This window comes from Patagioenas fasciata, chromosome 3, assembly GCF_037038585.1.
Source record: "Patagioenas fasciata isolate bPatFas1 chromosome 3, bPatFas1.hap1, whole genome shotgun sequence".
Lineage (NCBI taxonomy): Eukaryota > Metazoa > Chordata > Aves > Columbiformes > Columbidae > Patagioenas > Patagioenas fasciata.
In genome coordinates, this window is record NC_092522.1 from 91,509,952 (window position 1) to 91,530,652 (window position 20,701).

The 20,701-nt window shown below is 37.4% G+C and overlaps 1 protein-coding gene across 2 annotated transcripts in view; it reads left to right on the forward strand.

Annotated features, from left to right (window-relative positions):
• The window catches only part of PHIP (pleckstrin homology domain interacting protein), a 106,955-nt gene that overhangs the window by 60,447 nt on the left and 25,807 nt on the right, over nt 1–20,701 (forward strand). For both annotated transcript variants that reach the window (XM_065833506.2, XM_071806844.1), the window contains exons 18-24: nt 1,992–2,129; nt 3,256–3,439; nt 4,115–4,238; nt 12,345–12,485; nt 13,236–13,312; nt 13,977–14,208; nt 18,186–18,305. In XM_065833506.2, the coding sequence (XP_065689578.2) occupies nt 1,992–2,129; nt 3,256–3,439; nt 4,115–4,238; nt 12,345–12,485; nt 13,236–13,312; nt 13,977–14,208; nt 18,186–18,305 (1,016 nt within the window). The remainder of the gene's footprint in view (nt 1–1,991; nt 2,130–3,255; nt 3,440–4,114; nt 4,239–12,344; nt 12,486–13,235; nt 13,313–13,976; nt 14,209–18,185; nt 18,306–20,701) is intronic.

A 20,701-nucleotide genomic window follows, 5' to 3' on the forward strand; every position in this document is an offset into this window, starting at 1 on the left:
AAAATCCTTTCTGATGAATGTATACTTTTTAGCTAGTAGCTTTGAAGCTAAATTCTATTTCCAAGGAAGAATGCAGTTCTGCTTCATTGTTACAGTTACAGCATGGATCCATGACATGCTGAAATTCTCCAAATTTGAAAATGTCCTGGGCGTATTCTTCAATATAATATCTTGAAACAAGTCAGACTCTGCACACAGACTCAACAATATTAAATTTAATGGAGTGGCTGTGTGACACATGAAATGTCTATACGAAGATGATGTCCACAGCATTTGGTTTAATAGCAGGAAGCCATCAACCAGGTGGACAGAGACAAGAGAGATTTTGGAGAGAGAGGAGACATTTTTCTACCTCTTTACAGTTTAGCAATAATATATGCAGTCTTATCCAGAGTGAAACTATGTTCATTTATTTATTATGTTTCCTTCCACTAAAGAAGCACCGTTTCTTTCTGAAACGTTATTGAGGAATTTGATGTATCTCCCTCAGAGCTCTGACAGATTATTTCTCAAGTTTTCTATAGGGGCTTATAAGAATAGGTGGACTTCAGATAGTCATGCTTGATTTACTGCTTAGATATACATGAAGCTCCTGTAAACTAGATGTTTTGAAAAAAATAAATACTAGTGTCTTTACTATTTCATGTTTTTGAAAACTTGCTGTTACTTGCAAAAGCAAAATCTCACAAGCTAGATACATAAAAAACATTTCATTTTGTTTAGGTAGCAGTTTCCTTATTTAAGATCGTTTTTGTGTTATTTGTAGTATTTCTCATTGTTTCCAGTAGACAGAATGTCTGCTCATGAGATACCAAATCTGACTGGCTCACTACATGAGTCAGAAAACATCCAGCTGTGGTTATACCAGAGCTCACTGCATGGTCTGAGTTGCTGCTGCTTTAGGGAAGTTAACTTCAACTACAGTAACATTGAAACCCTGAGAGCACTGTCTTAAATATATTCTTTGTGCATACAATCATCTAATAAGAGATGGCTGCTTCTATGTAGCCACATAATCCAAGTCCTTCATTTCATAGCACAACTTACTGTAATACCTTGTCTTGGATCTTGCAAAGTGCACTTTATACTATGATACCTCTTTGGAATCACCCTGAAAAAATTATTTCTGTACCCTGTTTCTTTGAACATTGTCATCCTCATTACAAAGTTTTACAAGTTCTGCTACTTTTGACTAGAGCTTCCCATCACTCTACTGCACCATCTAAATATTCCGTGCGGCGGTATCTGACTTCCTTGTCAAATCAGTACCATAACCCTTGCCGTTTTCTCCATACATCTCTAATTTTATTGCAACTGTTGTATGAGAACAGATTTTGTGTTTTTCATGCTTACATGCTGTGTATTTTGCTTGCTGCAGAGAAAAAGCGTTATCACCTTGTAATCACTTCTGTGAGAACAATTTCCTGTCTTTTACTCCAGGGACCTACCCAAAAGGAGGTTTTTTTGCTGGTTTTACATACCAAAGAAAATTAGCAATACTTCCTCTGTGTTATCATTACACCTATGTGGAGCTCAATCAAGCATTTCACTGCTTGGTGTTCCCCAGTGTAGATAATTCTCTTCTAATTCAGTTAGACCTTCTTGATGGAGTATTGTGTTGAAGCTTACGCTAAAGTGTTGTATAATGCATTTGGAGCACGCTAAGGATGCATTTGAACAATTTACTTTGAGCTGACAAACAACAGTTGTACTAAGCTTCTGTGACTTGCTGGCACTTGATAAAATGTAAGCTTTTATTAGGAGTGGCATGTGATCATCTTGACTTGGCTCCAGAAAATGCGTTCTCAGTATATTAAGAAAAAAGTTGTCCTATTTAAAAAAAGGCTGTTACAAAAATGTGTTAGTCTATACTTCCACATGTGATTCTGTACTGTACTTGTGAGTTTCAAAGCTAAAACTTAGATGAGATGTTTGTAACATTTGATTCTTCAACATTTATGTGTTGTTTTCCTGTATGTTTTAATTCACAGGATTGAATCAAGTTTTAAGTCAACAAGCAAATCAAGAAGTTAGTCCGTTGGACAGCATGATTCAAAGACTTCAGCAAGAGCAGGACCAGAGACGTTCTGGGGAGGCAGGAACCAGTAGTACCAGCCGGATAAGCAGAGGTAGATTACTGGCGGATGGGCATTGTGGCTTTTCTATTGAAACAGCTGAGAGCTGGAAAACTTAAATCACATTATTGTACATGATTTGTGCACTTTGTTTAACTATTAGAAAGGAGGAATGGAGCCATAGAAAATAATACATCTTTCCCATGTTTTTCACCTTTCTGCAAATCTCAGGATTCTTAACATTACAAACTTATCTTTGTTATTGTCTGATCACTGAGGGAACCTGCAGTAACTACATTCCTTTAGAAGTGACTACCCTACTGTTTAATGTAGAGCTGGCGATTTACTTGACTGAAGTCTGAGTTGTCTCAAATAAAGAAATGGGAGGGAAGGAGCTGCTTATTTCTCAGCACCACTGTTTCATATTTTAGTGTCTTGCACTAGATTACACAGTAGTTCTTAACGCTTAAAAAGTCATGGTTGGCAATCTACTCAAGTAAGCAAAAATAGTTTGTGTGTGGAAGAATGTGGAAAAATGTTGAAATTCTGCTACAACATAGGTGTTTGAAGGATCTTGCATACATGTTGTTTTTTGGTTGGGTGTTTGTGTGTGTGTGTGTGGGGGTTGTTTGGTTTGGTGGTTTGTTGTTTTTTTGTGTGTGTGTGTTTTTATGTGTGTACATACATATATATATATATCTACATCATTACAATTTCTTGCCTGTAAATTTTACAGCTGAGCCTCTTAATAATTTCCAGTGTTATGGCTTCATTTTTTTAAAGGTAGAATGTTTAAGGAATACACTGATTCAGTGCGATATAATGGGTCACTGTGATATAATATGCATGTAGAGTGCAGTAGCAGTAATTGTCTTCACATAAATGTTTTCAAAAGTATTTCTAAAGAAAAGCAAACCAATGAAACGTTGCTTCACTTCAGATTGTTGATACGTCGTTTTCAATGTGAACTTTTAAACAGAATACTGCAGCCTTGTAGCTGTTTTAAGTGTGTGTGTTGTAGTGACTGTAGAAATTACTGAAATAGTTACATTCAGTTAAAATTTGATTTCTTTTGCAATAATAGATCAAGTAAAATGTTTTTTCTCCTTTCATGTTGAGTTTTTAAATGCTTCCCTGAGAGTTTCAGATCAAGTACAGCTATCACTTTTTGACTTTTTAGGATCTATAAGTTCTACCTCAGAAGTACATTCACCACCAAATATAGGATTAAGGCGTAGTGGACAAATTGAAGGTGTGCGGCAGATGCATAGCAATGCACCAAGAAGTGAAATAGCCACTGAGCGGGACCTTGTGGCTTGGAGTCGCAGGGTTGTAGTGCCTGAACTGTCTTCTGGTGTGGCCAGGTAAACAAAGGCCAAGTTTGCAATGATTTTTAGTTTGGTGAACTTAATTAAATTGAACAGTTTTGGAATTCACATTGTCTTAGAACTACGTGTAGTATTTATCTATTCTGTGGTCTCATTTTTTTTATAAAATCATTTTCAGTCTGAAATCAGTTGCTGTTGAAAAATCTTGGGATTACAGACGTATTATGAATAAAAATTGACCGTTTAACTAATGATGGAATAATATAACTTGCATATGTGATGGGATCCAGCTGCCTCAGTGTTTTCTGACTTGCAGCATAGTATTGCGATATATTTTAACTCAATTTGTTGCTGCTAATTTATGGCATTTTATGGCTTAGACACTGACTTAATCCATTAGGTGCCTGAGGTTAATTTTTATTTCCAAACTGGAAATTTATTTTGTTCAGTAATTAACTCTTGTGATGAATACTTAAATCAATAAGTCAAAAAACCCTACTAGCCACAATCAAACAAACTGATTTAGCTTTTTGAAATAAGACTGAAATCTTACTTTCTTCGGAAAGGGTCATTTTGAAGCCACATTCTGACTGTAAAAAGAAGTATTGTTCAAAGACTTATAAATATTGAACATTTATACCTTGATTTGGAATAGATCCTCTCACTTGTAGTATTTTGCTTTAAAATAAACATCTCAATTATCTTTTTCAGTAGGCAGGAAGAATGGAGAACAGCAAAGGGAGAAGAAGAAGTAAGGGTATATCGGTCAGAAGAGAAAAGAAAACATGTCATAAGTCACATTCAAAGAGAAAACAAAATACCGACTTTCTCTAAGGTAAATAGTCACTTGCACTAATAAGCATAAAAATTAACTCAGTGTGTTAGACCACGTAAATTTACGTTGTTCTTCTCAGTTTTAAATTTAAAAACCAGGGGTACAGGAATGTGTTTATCTCCCCAGAATAAGAAAGCATGTTTCTACTGATGTTTCATTATGTTCTGAATAAACAAAGGGGGTTGCTTGTAGAACCACCTGAGTGAGAAGCCCTGTGAATCTAGTGTTAGGGAAAGTCATGCTCTTTGCTGGAGCTGGAGTGCATTTTTCGATGACTTAACTTGATGTGTTCGTGTAACTTGCAAAAAAACGTAATTAATGTTTTTACATTGCTAAAAAAGTGTGAAGGATGTATATTCTATATATAGAAAAAATAATTTTATGCCTTGTTTGTTAGAAACTCGTTTTACCTATGTATCTGACTTGCTTATCTGTGCTTCTCTAGCTAAGTAACTAACTCTATTTTGTATTAAAGGAAGTAAATTTTAGGCCACTGTAAAGGAGAGTCCATACTCTTGTTTTTGTAGTAAGTTTATTCTAGATGAGACTGTTTCACCCTTAAACAAAAGCTTAGTAAAATATAGACCTTCAAAAATGCCTGCAACTTGTCCATGGAGAAGTAAAAATCACATGCAGTTCAGGGTGGAAAAATGAAGAAATGAAATATTAAGAACAGGCGTACAAAAAACTGTGCAGGTCTTAACTTCATCAGTACAATGCTTAATGCCTTTATTATTCATTTTCTTGGAGAGGAAGGGATTGAGATCAAAAGCAATCTGAAAATAAGAAATTTCAGATGCTCTGGTACTGCTTCAGTGGTTTTTAATAATGATAAATTAATTTTATATGCAGTAGGAAGAATACACTTGAGATGGACAAGTGTTTCTACTTGATACTAAATTTGAATGTTTGGTTTTGCTTCTTTTTCATACTCAAAGAAAAGCTTTCAAAAGAAATGAGGTGAACACTTCCTCACTCCCAAACAGTCTCCTAATAATTTTTAATTTCTTCACTAAATTTCTTAATTTTTTCTTCAGTTTCGTCCTTGTATTAGAATTGTGTACATTGCTGTCCTAAGAAATGGTATTGCTATGCTAATTTCAATGCTTCAGTCACAAACACTGTGTTTGCCCAGGATAAAGTGAACAAATATTTTTTCAGTGTATCTGCATTTATTGTACAGAGAAGGAAGAAGCTCTGTGCCACTTACAGTTTTGGAGGTGGCCATGGCAGGGCTCATTAATTATATATCAGGGCATCAGAAATCTTGGTAACTCCTATTTTTCTCTCGGAAATAATAGCAAATGGGCCTCACTCACAAATTAGAAATTAACAAAGTTATTTCTTGCAGGGATGTATTTTTGTGCTGAATTATAGATTTCTGGTTTAATTAAACAATTACACTGCTCAGGGTTTTCTTTTTTTTTTTTTTCCTTCAGCTACAGCCTGGTCAAAAGATCCTTCCTGGCAATGTGAATTCCTACCAACTTACCATTAGATTTCTAATTGGGTTACAGTTTTCCTACTATAACACTAGGACATAAAAAATAGCAGAGTAGGCTAGTTGGTTAGGCATTTTGGTTTCAGCAATTACCTTTATTTCATGTTTTTGCAAATCTTTACTCAGAGGAGAAATTTTCAGTCTCCAGACTTTAAAGACAGCACTGGATCATTTTGAGCGCCGTATTTATGTCCTTAAAATCCTACAGAGCAAAAAATAGCTTAGGAAAGCCTTTCTTCAGTTTCATATATTTACCCAAAGGAGTGCATCCTTCATTTGTCTCAGTCCCTGGAGGCTGTGTGATCTGGGTTCTGATGCCCGGAATGTGCACGGGAGAGAGAACTTGGAAAATCCTTTAGTCGCTTCCCATCTTCGTCCTGAGGAAATACAGCAAAAAGCAGCCCTGGTCTTGAGTATGTCAGTAAATTTTCCATATAAGAATTATTCCTGAATTCAGTAACAGTTTCAGAACACTTAAATAAATCCTTCTTAAACCCTACAGGATATTTTTTAATGGCAACTCAGGACAAAAATGACATATTCTTCCATAGTTTATTCTGCATTAGATATGTTCTTTTTTGCAGGACTTGGGTTGCTGAGAAGTACAGTAATTCATATCACTTGAGATAAATCTGAGGGATTCAGAAATTAGTAGGTATCACATGGGCTTTAAATAAGCAAATTTGCAAAAAGAAAATGATACTTGATCTCATGTGATTGAGACTCCCAGTTAAATGAACTACTCAGTTTTTAGTGATTGTTGCTGTTGCTTATGGTTGGCATGAGCCACACTTTTTCTCAGTAGTATCTGAATAACAGGAATGGTGAATTGGAATTGTCAGTTTTGGTAGTGTCCATGCTAAAATCGAACACCTGGGAAGAGAAGCAAGACTGACTGCACTCCAAAACCTGATGTGTGATATTTTAAGTGGGTTTTTTTGTGTGTGGGTTTTTTTTTTGGTTTTTTTTTGGTTTGGTGTTTCTTTATATATATAAAAATGAATAATTATAGCAGCTCTTCTATTGCTGTTCTATACAGTGACTGTGTGGCTTTAAATACAAGCTGTGTTAGACTGAAGATAGAACTGGAAAGTACTGTGTAAATCTTTTCTGTGAATGCATGCAGTAGGTTTTGATACTGATACCGTGTAACCTATGTTACAGTAGTATTGCAAGAATACAGTCCTTTTGTGTTGCATAGTGAATTCTTAAGGGCTTAATGAGAGAAGTTATGATGTAGAGGAGATGGGGAACACCTCAAACAAAATACAGGGGAAAATGTTATCTTCCAGTAATCTATAGACCTAAGAATTAGTGTCAGGAATTCTAGGAAGCGTGTCATTCTACAGTACTGTCAGCTGGTCTGGGAACAGAGTAAACAGGGCTTGTATTAAAACACTGTCCTCATATGCAAATTCAGTTAGATTCATACCAGTAGGAAATACTAATTTTTCTCTCAGCTTTTGAAATGTACCAGTTATGTTCATATAATAATTATAAAATAATATTTTCTTCCCTTCCCTTTGAACTGAAAGGAGTCAAAAATACAAAAGTAAAATGAAAAGGAGGGCAGGAACAAATGTTGGCATTTTGTATTACAAGCTAAAGTGTAGGTCGGTAAGGAAGAACACAGAGCAGCTGTAATTACTTTTTGAGGAGATTCCAAGGTCCTATTACTGATTTTTAGTCCACGGTCATTATAGAGTGTGTTAAAAGTAGTACAGAATTATAGATCAGTCTTTGTTCTTTTAACAGTATCTGCAGCTTAATGGAAGTCACATAAGTATTCTGCTATTTGAAGTTTCAAACGCCATGTTTCTTAGACATAGGTTGTGCTGAGAAGTGTTTGTATGTGATTACTTGAGGGATAATGGAGTTGTGTGGGAGAACCTGTTGGGTATTTTGACCTGAATAGTATTTAGAATCACTGATCTGCCTGTGGAATGAAGAACTCAGTTTGACTTTCAAAGTAAGTGGTGAAGAATAGGATTTTCTCTGATTATTATTAAACAAAACCACTTATATATATATCTTTAGGACCATGCCGAAGATGAGAAGTGATATAAATAACATGCTTAGGTAAATGTTCCTGGTCCAAGTAATTAGAGTATTACTTGATTAAACTACTGGGTTTACAGAGCATTTTAATAATTACTAAAGAGCATGGAATTTCTGTACACTAGAGGGTTGATGTGGTGTGTATGTGTTAGTAAAAAAATGACAAAACTAGAAACATTTCTCATCACCATTAAGTGGACATTATAAGCAGAAATTTCAAAGAATTAAGACTGGAGATAATTATGGGGGGACAAAAGTAAGCAAAGTCCTCTGTTGTTACAGGTGCACATGACTATTGTAAACTAACAGGAACCAGTAAGGAGGAATGTGTGTTTTGTTTTGCTTAGTTGTGTTCCTCGAAAGTAGGTATTTTTCCACTTACCATGTTATTTAAACACAGCTTCCAGGTAAATCAGCAAGATGTTAAGAGGAAAATAATCTAAGCCCCGATAGATTAGCACTTAGTGTCCATTATCTTCACTGCTTTTGGAACAGTTCTCACTAATTTCTTACACGTATGTGATGTGGTAAGAATGAAAACTGAAAAATTACAAGCACCGATCCAGATTCAAGGGGAATGTGGAAGGATACTCTTTGGCTAAGGAGGAAACGCAAGACAAGAGACAGTGGCCACAAACTGCTGAAATGAGGAAGGTTTTACCTGAACGTCAGGAATCACTTCATTGTGAGGGAGACTGAGCACTGGCACAGGCTACTCAGAGAGGCTGTGGAGTCTCCAACCTTGTTGATACTCAGGTGTTGTCTGGACATGGTCCTGGACAACTGGCTCTAGGTGGCCCTGCTTGAGCAGGGGGTTGGGCAAGAGGACCTCCAGATCTCCCTTCCAACCTCACCGTTCTGTGAAATAAAAACTGCTTTATACACCAACAGTATGGGGGATTTTTTGTATTTATCACCTGGGGAGAACTCACGATCACTCAAGAATGTTAAACATGGACTAAGGTATATATTATCAACCTGGCTAATGCAAAAGTATCCCTCTCCAGAAAAAAGAACTGAAATTCAATAAGGGCACATTTAAGTGCAGAGATAAATATTGAAGAATTTGAAGAGCATTTCTGGTCAAGAATGAAAACAGTTATGTGTGCTGCTTCAGAAATTGTGTGTTGTTTGTTTTTTTTTTTTTTTCAGCATAATGTTTCAAATGTAATGTTGTGAAAAGCATATGCAGACCAAAAAGCCAAAGATTCTTTTCTTTGTCTTAAAGAGGCTGTGAGCATCTATTTAGTGTTGGGCTTCTGGTACTGGACATAGACTTGTGCCTTGTCCCTGTTAAACTTTCTAGTAGCGACTAGTTCCTTTTGTCTTGAGGAAGGAGGATCTGATTTCAGATAAAGAATAGATACTGCTGGTGAGGAAATTCTATGAAATTGCTACAGCCAAAGCTTTCCAAAATTGCTGCACCCTGTGTGAAAGCGCAGCAAAGCTGTGCTTCCTGGTACAGTCAGGGTCATAGGGACAGTAGAATGCAGTGGTCTGAGTTGTCAAGACACCACTGCGTTTTCACTGTGGCTTTCACAAATGATGTTACAAAGACCCTCAGCAGTGCCCAGATGACATGTTTGTGTATCTATCCCTCTCAAATACAGGAAATGCCATCATTCGTATTTCACAGAAAAACTGTTCTGACAGCAGCTCTAATTTCTAGTGTATCTATAGATGTGCTCTGATATTGACTGGAAGCCTTGGATGTGATACAAGGTACTTGTCAGTGTGTATGACTGTTCACCAAAGGGTATTGAGAGAGACTGCTGATTGAGCATCAAATCATAGGTTATCCTGGCTTTATTTCCAAGCTTTCTGTTAGAGTTGAGAGTCCAATTTTAAGCTGTTTCTTTAGGATATATATGGGGCTGGGGGCAAAGACCATTAACTGTGTTTCCTTAGTTGTTGTTGAAAATTTTGCTGGTATATTCTGTTGTCATAAGAAGTTTGTAATACTTTATCTTTTTAGTCAAACTTTCACACTTGAAACACACCCCCCTCCTGCCCCTTCCCCCCCAGCCCCAGCTTCCCCCAAGTAAATAAAGATTTGCCTGACCTGCAGCTTCTCATCAGATTTTGGCAAAGCTAGGTTAAATAAGAGTGCCGTTAAAATACTTTTTTTCTTTTTTTGTAAGATGTGGAAGCTATATACCTTGTGGTTGCTTTTCTGGTCCCTGCTTGAGTAGTGGGGTTGGACAAGATGACATCCAGAAGTTGCTTCAAACTTCAGTCATTCTTTTACTTATGGATGACTACCTGTGGTTCTGGTTTTATCTTTTTTTTTTTTTTTTCTCCATTCTTGTTTAGGCATTGCATTTCCTAGAGAAGTTTGTTATCCTTTGGCATCACTATGGCACAGTATTTATACAGTAACGTTACTTCCATAAAGGAATGATATTTTGGAGGGGTTGTGGGGTATGGGATAAGGTGTTTTTTTTCCTCAAGCTTTGAACTACCAAAAGAGAAGAACTCTTCCCGAAACCAAGGAGTAATGCAAAGCACTTCAGTTTTCCAAGGATCCATAGTTCTAGTATAAGCATGGAAAAGTTATATTTACAATACCTATTTGAGAGAAATCTCACCTCTGAATAGAAAGGGGATGTGAATTTTTAGGACTTTTGTTTCTAGAGCAAAGAGGAGCATTACAGTCGGACTGTAATGAAACTCTGCAAAATACGTCCTTGTTATTGTACAGGATACTTTATTAATTTGTTTCATTGGTCTTATGTGATTCTGTTCTGTTGTCCATGTTTCATGATGGTAAGAGGCAGATGGGCTTTAAAACACGTCACAATTCAGCAGCAGAAGCAAGTTGCTGTAACGCTAGCTTTTGTGACCTCTCTGCTCCAGCAATGAATCTTGAGAGCTTTATGAGCAGTGAGCAGCCCCAGAAGGCTGAGGGACAGCAGGCTGTGTGATGGGCTTGGTCTTAGGGCTGCCTCTGAGCTGCTCTGAGTTAGGTCAGAGCAACTTGAGGAGATCATGTGCTGCCAGTTTGAATCCAGGAGAAGGAATGCCTCAGGTCTCAAAAGCCTTGGGCAGTGTTAAAATAGCGATTGCTGAGCACTCCCATCAGAAGTGTTTCTAGTAGCTGTGCTGCCAGTGGTAGCTTCCCCAACTAGAATTCACCAAACAGAAAAACAGAAACACAGTGTTCACTGAACAGAACATAAAGCAGGTTGTGTTGGTTCTATGTGCTTCGGTGAAAACTGTGATGCAATTGTACAGATCGGCATGCTGGCCTGCTCTCCCGAACTGTTGCAGTCACACCTGAAAAAGGTGTATCTTCTGGCAGGAAGGATAGGAGAAAAGCTCTAGCTGCCGGAGTTCTTCATTTTAAGGAAATTTGTTGTGGCTAAGGAAAACCAAATCTTAGTTACTGCTGCTTAGCCAAGTTTTAGTTTTCACAAAAAAGTGTGGTGGTTTTTTCCTTAATGAGAAATTTTTACCTCATTAACCAACTTTGATCGTACATGACAGGAAAGATACTCTCCTTCAACAGAAAAAAAAAAAAAAGAGAGTAATAGATACAAGCAGTGTTCCCTACTAGAAGGCTTTGGTAATATGAGTACTTTTCTGTGGTTTGCTTTGGTTTTGTTTGCTTTATCTCTGGGTCTGGTTTTTTCAACCATATCAGCACCTGACAGGTATCTGAGGCTTCCTTTGTGGAAGAAAGAGAACACCAGGAAAGTGTACCTTGTTTTGTGGCATCTAGGAATGTGTCCAGAAACTATGTTATTTGGTCTGAGCTCAGCTGAAGTTTGAATATGCATGCCAAAAAAATTAGTTCAAAACTCTTGAAACTGTAGCTCTTGATTTTTTGCTGGGGGTTGGGGGACTAATGCAAGATTACACACTTCGTGTTGAGAGCAAGTGTTTGCATTATGTATGTTTTGCAGGAGGAAAAAAAGTCTCTTTATGCTGGGATGTAGAGTGTTTCTTAATTATAACCTTATTTCATTCTTCTAAGCTTCATAAGAACTCAGATTCCTTCCAACTGACTCATCCATTTGAACTTTTCCATGCATCACTGCACCATTTAAAGGCCTTTACTTGTAACAGTCATCCGTGTATACTAAGGGATGTATTATTAAATGGGCTTCCCTTCTAACAGATCTGACCCCTCAGTTGCAAAATAACACACTGTGGAATTCTCTGTAAGAGTCCCCTTTCCTCTGATGGCTGTTTTTAGTGTAATTTTGAGCTACAAGCTCTTAGCAGCCTATCAGTAGTTAACTGGTATGTACCGTATAAAGACTGAAGAGTTTTAATAATTAAAGATGAACATCTTCTGTTCTATCTGGTAAGAAACCAATTATTTCCAGAATATACTGAACTACTTAGTGCTAGCATTCAACTATGCATGTGAATTGTTTTCTTCAGCAGCTCTTTAATTTTGGACTTGTGGCCTGTTTTGAATTTTGTGATGTTGAAACCTGTATCTTTTCGCTACTGCAAAAGTTGCCTCCTGGAATGCTATTATTAAAGAAAATGCTATGTGTTAATAAAATGTATACTTTTTGACTTTTGTGTCTTCACAGAACCATTCTCATGAACATTTACTAGACACTAGTGACTCAAGAAAACAGCAAGCTAATCAGCACACCTACCGTACAAGATACGCAGTAGAAGAAACTGCAAGGCCTGCTGAAGAGTTAGAAAATGGACACAGTTCCTCAGATGTAAGATCCTTATTCATGAGCCAAACTTTGTTCCATTTCTGCTCTTTAAGATCCTGCTTCAGTTAATTAAACGTTGTTTCTAGTGGAAACTCAGCTAACTTAACTGTGCATTTTCTCTCTTTAAAAAATGGTGTTGAATTAGGTTTTCACATGCTGTTGTATGTGTTTAGTTTTGCCTAAAAAGTAATTGACAGAAGAGAGAAATACTAATTTGTAAGCACATTTTTCAAAGTGCAATGTTGAATCTTCCCTATATTTGTAAGCCTAATCAATGTGTCTCAGATTGAACGAGGAGGTGGGATAATACGACTTCCCAAGGTCTCCTCCAGCCTCAAACATTTTGTGCTTCTTTAGCTACAGTGGAGAAATTAGTAATACGAGTAGATAAAGTTTGTGCTAGGTTTTTGTTTCATATTGAGAAGACATGGAAATACTACATAAAAAGAACAGGAAATAATTTTCAAAAAGGTAAGCTAACCTTTTAAAATGGAGGTTTAGAAGCACTGAGAGATCCACTGGCTATATGTTAAATAAAATGTTGCTTTACACTGTGTGTGTCCAGGCATAGGTATTTTCATTTAATTAAGTTCATTAAAGTAAAGTAACTATCTGCAAACTGAAATTGTATAGAGTTCATTTAAAGCCTAGAAGAGTCCTAGTCATATTGTCATGTATTATAACTTTTTTGAGTTCCAAAGAAAACGTTTTCTTTTCCCTTGCCTCCTCCTCTACACCACCCGTCCTTCTTAGGAAGGGGAAGTTGTTGTTGCCAGTGGTGGAACGTCAGAAGATGATGAAAGAGCATGGCACAGTGATGGCAGTTCTAGGTAAGTGACATTGTACCTTACAGAGAGAAATCCTGCTGATATATTTTAAGTAATTTTCTCTGTAACCAGTTAATGAGCAATAACTTAAACTTGAGCACATTTAGAAGAAAATACTAAAAAGGACTTAAAACTTTATGGATTTAATTTTCAGCTGTATTGCTAACTGAAATTTAGGGAAGGTGTCATCCTTATTTGCCAGAAGCAGAATTGTTTCTGGTTGGTTTTGCAGGAGGGTAATTCCTTGCAAGCACAGACACACTTCAGGCATGTGGTAGCAGTTTCCTATGACTGTCAGTCTGAGTTGTGTGACTGCCTCTGCTGACCCTTGGCTTGAAGTTAGAGGGCAGAGATTGAGATAGCACCCACACATTCTTTGTTTCTTCTTTAGCAGATTTTTTTTAATAACTTTTGTTCAAAGCTATTCATAGCCAGAAGTCCTGAGAACAGTATCCAGACTTTAACATGTATCATCTTGAATTGACCACCAAGTAAACAGTGGATTTATTATAGCAATGCTAGAAGTTAAGCTTCTTGCAAGATGGTCTCAAGGCTTTTGGTTTAGTACCATTTAATTTGTAAAGAGAATTTAGGGGTTTAGGCACTGGTCGTAACTATTAAAGTATTTTAGTTATCTGGACAGTTAACTATAATCTATCATACGCAGTGACTACTCCAGCGATTATTCCGACTGGACGGCAGATGCAGGAATCAATTTGCAACCACCAAAGAAAATTCCTAAAATTAAAACAAAGAAAGCAGAAAGTAGTTCAGAGGATGAAGAAGGACCTGAAAAACAAAAGAAGCAAATTAAAAAGGAAAGGAAAAAGGGCATTGAGGAGAAAGATGGACCATCAACATCACCAAAGAAGAGGAAACCCAAAGAGAGAAAACAAAAGGTTAGAGGTTCTTTATATATTACAGGATGCTCACTCCTGCTGTCTTAAAAAGAATTAGATGAATGATTCAGTTACAACTTCATATTGTCTAATTTGAAAACACATAACTTTCACTCAAAACAAATGATAATTACTGACTCTTCTAAGTCAAATGATAGGTCACTGTAATGATACAGTTTCTAGATTTGATGTGTTTCACTTAAGGGACACTTAGAATATTCTTAATGCCATTTTTCTCAGACCACGAAACTTCTGTTCTATGGATGTATTGAGTATTGGTATAACATGTACCTGTATTTTTTCAGCTGTACTGCAATTTCTTTTAGGTCTGCACAATCATGTAGTCTTTTTTTTTTTTTTTTTTTCCTTTCAGTTTGTTCCATGATGTGTGATATTTGCATTATGCTTGCCACTGTGCTTCCTTCCTGGGGAATTTAACTTCATCAGGGTTTTGTCTGTGTTTTGTTTGCTTACTAATATAACCTTGTCAGACCAGTTCACGGAAATTTTCAGTCATTTTTGTTATTTTCAATGTATTCTTGTTTTGGAGAGGGTTGTTTTGTTTTTAATCAAGTGTTAGATCAGAAAACTTGGTTTCTTCATTCTTTTTTTACAGAGACCAAGAATAATCTATGGTAGATGCTAATTGCTTTCATAAGCTCATAGCTGCTCTTTTGCGATACCCAAGGAAACAAACCGTATCATCTAAGTAACTAAACTGTATTTTGTTTATTTATAAGATAAGGAGTCCTCAGCATTCCTTGAGATCATTATTTCAATATTTTGTTCCTCATTAGAAGGTAGAATGACAAAACAGCTGTTTCAATGTGCAGGTTGGCATAATACCAGCTTTACTGTGGATCCTGGGTACAGCATGCAGGATGTTAGGCATGTCTTTACTCTTCAGTTAGGGTACTTTCTGTTGATTGTACACAGTCATTTGTTGTAGTGTCAACTAATAGTATCTTGATATTTACACAGTCTGAAACCAGAAGAAGGTATGAGATCAGGAAAACAGATGGTGTGGGTTTGTTGTGTGTTGTGGGGTTTTTTTTGTTTGTTTGTTTGTGGTTTTTTTTGTTTGTTTGTTTGTTTTAATGGTCAAAAGCTAGTTTAGCTTTTTATTATAAAATATAGTACTGGCTGACAGCCAACTATTTCCACTTAAATTGAAGCTGACCTGAGTGTTTTTGGGAATTTTGTATCTGCTTTGGTCCCAGTTATTGAGATTGCAGGAGGTTTTTGATACGAAAAATGTAAGACTTAGGTATTTCATATTTTTAAAGATGTCTTGCTCCTTTCTTGAATCACAAGAAAATATTAGGCTGATAGGAATACCAGAAAACGATCCCTCTTCCTTGTGCCCCTAGGTAGAATTAATTGTACCTGTCATTCCTGACAGATGCTTGTTTTTGAAGTTCCTTGTGGTAGAGATTCTGCCTCCTTACTGGGCAGAGAGCTCACAGCCCTTGCTCTGATAGAAGGTTCTTCCTGATTCCTGAACCTTGAATCAAATTAGGACTTTGAATTGAGGAAGAAAGAAGTTTGACCATCTTTGTAGCCAGGCACAGAATCTGAGGAATTAAGAAAGGAGTTATTTTTCTCTGTGAATGATTGGACTGTTGAGATCTTGATGGTGTGTACATTTCTAATGCCCATCCACTAGAAATCAATCTAAAAACTGATACAGCAGTGAAGAAGGGCAAGAAAGGAGCACCCAGGAAGATTAAAGGGTACTGAATATTTTTTTTTTCTTTGGGACAGACACGAAGAGGCTGACTCTTAAAAGGGAGAGAGTTTGGAGGAGATACAGTAAAAAGCTTTAATAAAACTACGAATGGTTTAGAAATGAATAAATGAATTATTTTGTTCCTTATTTTGTTATGGTCAGATGTAACACCCAATGGCAGACATGAAACTCAAAAAAAGAGCCCTTTGCCCATTCCACTCCCATCCCCTGAAAGCAAACAAAAACCCCAAACCAGCCATGTAATCAGGTTGTGGAACTAATTACTGAAGATGTAGTAGACTGTCAGAAATGATTAGACGAATTCACTGAGACTAGTCTCTTCCTGATGACTGAGTTCAGGCTTGGCTTTCAGAGGGTCTTAAACTGGTGATTAATGTGTGAAGTTATAACAAGGGAAGATTTTCTGTTTAAAGGCTATTTCTTGTTACCTTTCCACAATTTACCAATGAGCTAGACCATCTTTGCTTTGGGGCACTGCATCAGTTTTTCCCGAGACAGAGCTGCTTGAATCTGAAGATCTACAAGGTGCTTCTCTGTTAGTGATATATTGCAATGGAGAGGTTCTGGTTTGATTTTTGTTTGGTTTTGACTGTGTGTATGCTTTATCCTGTGCTACTCACCAGTGCTCCAGGGCTGCACTCAAAGCAGTTCCCATCCTGGTGAAACCATATTTGACTTAGTGCAATGGGTCACACTTGGAGGCTCCCATTAGCAGGCTGAGGTGCGGAGTCTTCTATCAGTGACTATATATGGTAGATTTCTGTACAACTGTCCAAGGTTGTTTTCTCTATGTGCGCAAGATGATGTGAATAATTTCAGAGCAACCTTGCTTGGACGGTTGTACGAAAACCTGCTTTTTCTGGCCTGTTAGATACAGACCTGCAGTGTGCACCCAGGACCTGCAACTGCAGTGAGCTTCGTTACTCAGAAATATATTATGTGGACGTAACATCTGAAAATGCAGTTCCACAGCACATGATAGTAAAAAAGCCAGTAGGTCACGAGGATGTACCCATTTGGTATCATTGCCACATGCTTTACCTCTGTTTATGTTCATAAATATCTTCCTCCTCATTTTGCAGGGTTCCTTAATTGGAGGCAGCTGTATAGTTGTAATGTCTTATGGGCCAAGTCTACTCTATCAATTTGGTTAAAGAGAATGGCATGTTTCAGTTTTGGGCATGAGGTGTGGTTACTGGAGTGTCAATAAATTCAGGCTTTGTTAGAAGAGCCCCAACACCACCACTGCACTTGGGTCATAACAACCCCAGGCAGTGCTACAGGCTCAGGGAAGAGTGGCTGGAAAGCTGCCTGCCAGAAAAGGATCTGGGGGTGTTCATTGACAGCCAGCTGAACATGAGCCAGCAGTGTGCCCAGGTGGCCAAAAAGGCCAACAGCATCCTGGCTTGTATCAGGAATAGTGTGACCAGCAGGACTAGAGAAGCAATTGTGCCACTGTACTCAGCGCTGGTGAGGCTGCACCTTGAATCCTGTGTCCAGTTTTGGTCCCCTCATCATAAGAAGGACATTGAAATACTAGAGAGAATGCAGAGGAGGCGATGAAGCTGGTGAAGGGCCTGGAGTACAAGTTTGATAAGGAGCAGCTGAGGGAACTGGGGCTGTTTAGCCTGGAGAAAAGGAGGCTGAGGGGAGACTTTATTGTTGTCTACAACTACCTGAAAGGAGGTTGTAGCATGGAGGGTGTTGGTCTCTTCTCCCAAGTAGCAAGTGATAGGACAACAGGAAATGGCCTCAAGGTGTGCCAGGGAGGTTTACACTGGATATTAGGAAAAAATTCTTCCTAGAAAGGGTTGTCAGGTGTTGGAACAGGCTGCCCAGGGAAGTGGTGGAGTCACCATCCCTGGAGGTGTTTAAAAGGAATTTAGACAAGGCTCTTATGGACATGGTTTAGTGCCAGAGTTAGGTTATGGTTGGGCTCAATGATCCAGAGGGTCTCTTCCAGCTGAAATGATTCTATGATTCTAAAACCCAACAAACTAAAAAAACCTAAAAGAACACACTTAGTTTTCCAGATTATTAATGTTTTTGGTCTTGGTGATGTAAGCTGTTAAGTCAGATTTATTTTCACATGGGCAATTATTTTCTTTTTACATTAAATATACTTAAGAAGAAATGGCAGTTGATTTTAATAGAACACTTTCTAAAATAAAAGGGTTCCCCAAATGTTAGTTTATTTGTATTAATCTTCTGTGTGCATTTTCTTCAGAGGCTGGCTGTAGGAGTTCTGGCAGAAAATGGTTTGACACTGGAAGAATGGCTGCCGTCAGCATGGATTACAGACACTGTTCCTCGTCGGTGCCCATTTGTGCCACAGATGGGGGATGAGGTATTGTAGTTTTTTATTTTCCTCTGTGTTCTTGCTGCTTTCCGCTTTTTTTTTTTTTTTCCTTTTTTATTTTAATATCTTCATTTTTTCCAGAGACTTATTATCAGAATATTTTGGATTTTCTTCAAAACATTCTTTGATCTGGCTAAAATTTGCTTTCACTTCCTTTAGTCTTTCTCACACTTAAAAAATATTCTGTATAGTGTTTCTTTGGTTGTTTTTTGTTCCATGCAGTTGAAGTAATATTCCTTCTCATACTGTGTTCAGTGTGTTGATTTCTTTATGACAGGTGTATACAAGCTGTATGAGATGCTTTACTTAGTGAAACTAGTCCTTAGTTGTGGAGCTTCTTGCATGCTGTAGAAGAGGTGAAAAATCAAATAGGAATTTAAGTTGCTTGGAAAACTTCAGTTTAGGACTGGAAGTAAAAACCAGGAAATAAACCTCTTGGGGGGAAGGTGTATGTTTGGTTTGGTTGGTTCATGGTTTTTAATTCATTTTTCTGAATTAAAACTGATATTGTCCTTTTCACTTATGTTTCTGATATCAGAAAATTTGTGCTGGTCTCTTACAACAGAAAACCACAGAAGTTTTGTGTATATATATATATATTTTAGATTAATTAGACTGTAAACACTTTGTATTTTATCTGGGCCATATTTACAGTAGCAAAGGTACACCCACCAGTTTTTACTGTGGAAGGTATAGCATGTGAACATTACAGTGAATTGTATGACTACATAGTATCAGATAGAAGGCAATCTTGAAAATCACAATCTGTGCGTGTTTCCTAAAATCCCCTCAGGTTTAAATAAGAGGAAATAGCTGGCTTGTGCTGTAATGTGTCGTGCATTGGTTCTTCAGGTAGCAGTGCATTTCTGAGATGCTGGACAGAGTTCTTGTACAGCTCACACCTTCAGAATGCAGTTGGAGAAATATTTGATGTGGTGGCAAATTTGATTAACTTTGGTCCTGAGCTAGAGCTGTTTGTAGGCACCACCTTAGAAATGGAATCAGAAGCAGAGGTTGCTTGTGCCAGCAGTTCTGTTTTTACTGGATCACTTCATTAATGCACTTCACAGGACAGCTATGCAAAAATTAAATCAGCATTGCTAATCAGAGAGGAAAGGAACACTTCAAGTTGAGAGTTGCAACTGGAGAAAATGCTTATGTATTTATGCCCTCCAGCAAGCATGTTTTGGAGGCCGCTTTTCAAAAGATCAAGTCTGAATAAATATATTTGGTGTCCGATACCATCTGGATACAGTGAAGCAGCCAAGGATTTATCTGTACCCGATTACTCAGAAGACTTTAACATCGTATCGGTTTAGTAAGATAGACCCTTGTGTTTGGTTTGTGGCACCTTCTGAACAGCTTGTGCAGTGTATACTAGGAATATCTAACTAGACTGCATCCTTTTGCTGAAAACCTATTGGTGGACAGGAAATTTCCTGTGTTGTGCCTAGAAAGCAGGAGTAGTTGCACCACTGGAGAGTACGTTTGTAGTAAAACAGCTCTAAAACTCCATCTCTGATACTCACCCTCCCCAGATTTGCTTAAGATGTGAAAAGAAGCTATTTATCTAGAAAGTTACTTTTGGGATCCATAGAAATAAAATATCAGTTTAATTAGAGAAATAGAACAAGAAGAGGTTTCATGTGGCCTTCAAACATTATGGTGGATAGTTGGTATGTTTTACAAAATTTGGGAGGAGAGATATTTCAAATTCGTTCTCTTGCAGCTGTACAAACAAGTAAGAAAAAAACAGTAGTGCTATATTTAGTTACACTTGGTGCATAAGAATAGCACATACCATCCTTTTTCCCTTTCTCAATATTGCCATTTACAGACCTTTGTCATGTGTCTTGAGGAACAGTGGAAACACATCAGAGAGATGGGACTGAATTTCCCTGTCTGATTATTGAGATACAATGCATATTCGCTAGAGGATTCGGCCATCAACACAATAAAGAACCATTTTGTCTGGGTACATAAACATGCAGAAGAAGGAATTTATCAAGACTAAAAATATAATTTCCAGGAAAAAGGCATAAATTATTTTTTCACAGATATCTTTCTAATTTGTTCTTCTGACAGAGGATGTAATGCTTAGAGCCATTTACAAAATAAAAATGTGTCACTTCTGTAAACAGTGGGTTGAATTTTCAGGTAGAGGTTTAGCAGAAGCAGTAAGTGTAGGAGGAATTGTTTGTAGCCTGTGCCACTAAGTGGATTTTTTTTTTTAATTCACTGGAAGGTACAGGAAACACTTGTCACAATGTTGAAAGTGGAATTGAAATTGGCATTATTTTAGATCTGTCTCTCAGTAGCCCTGATTCCTTTTCCTGCCAATTGGATTCTGACAGTGCATAGGAGATTCTCGCTGCTTTCGTGCC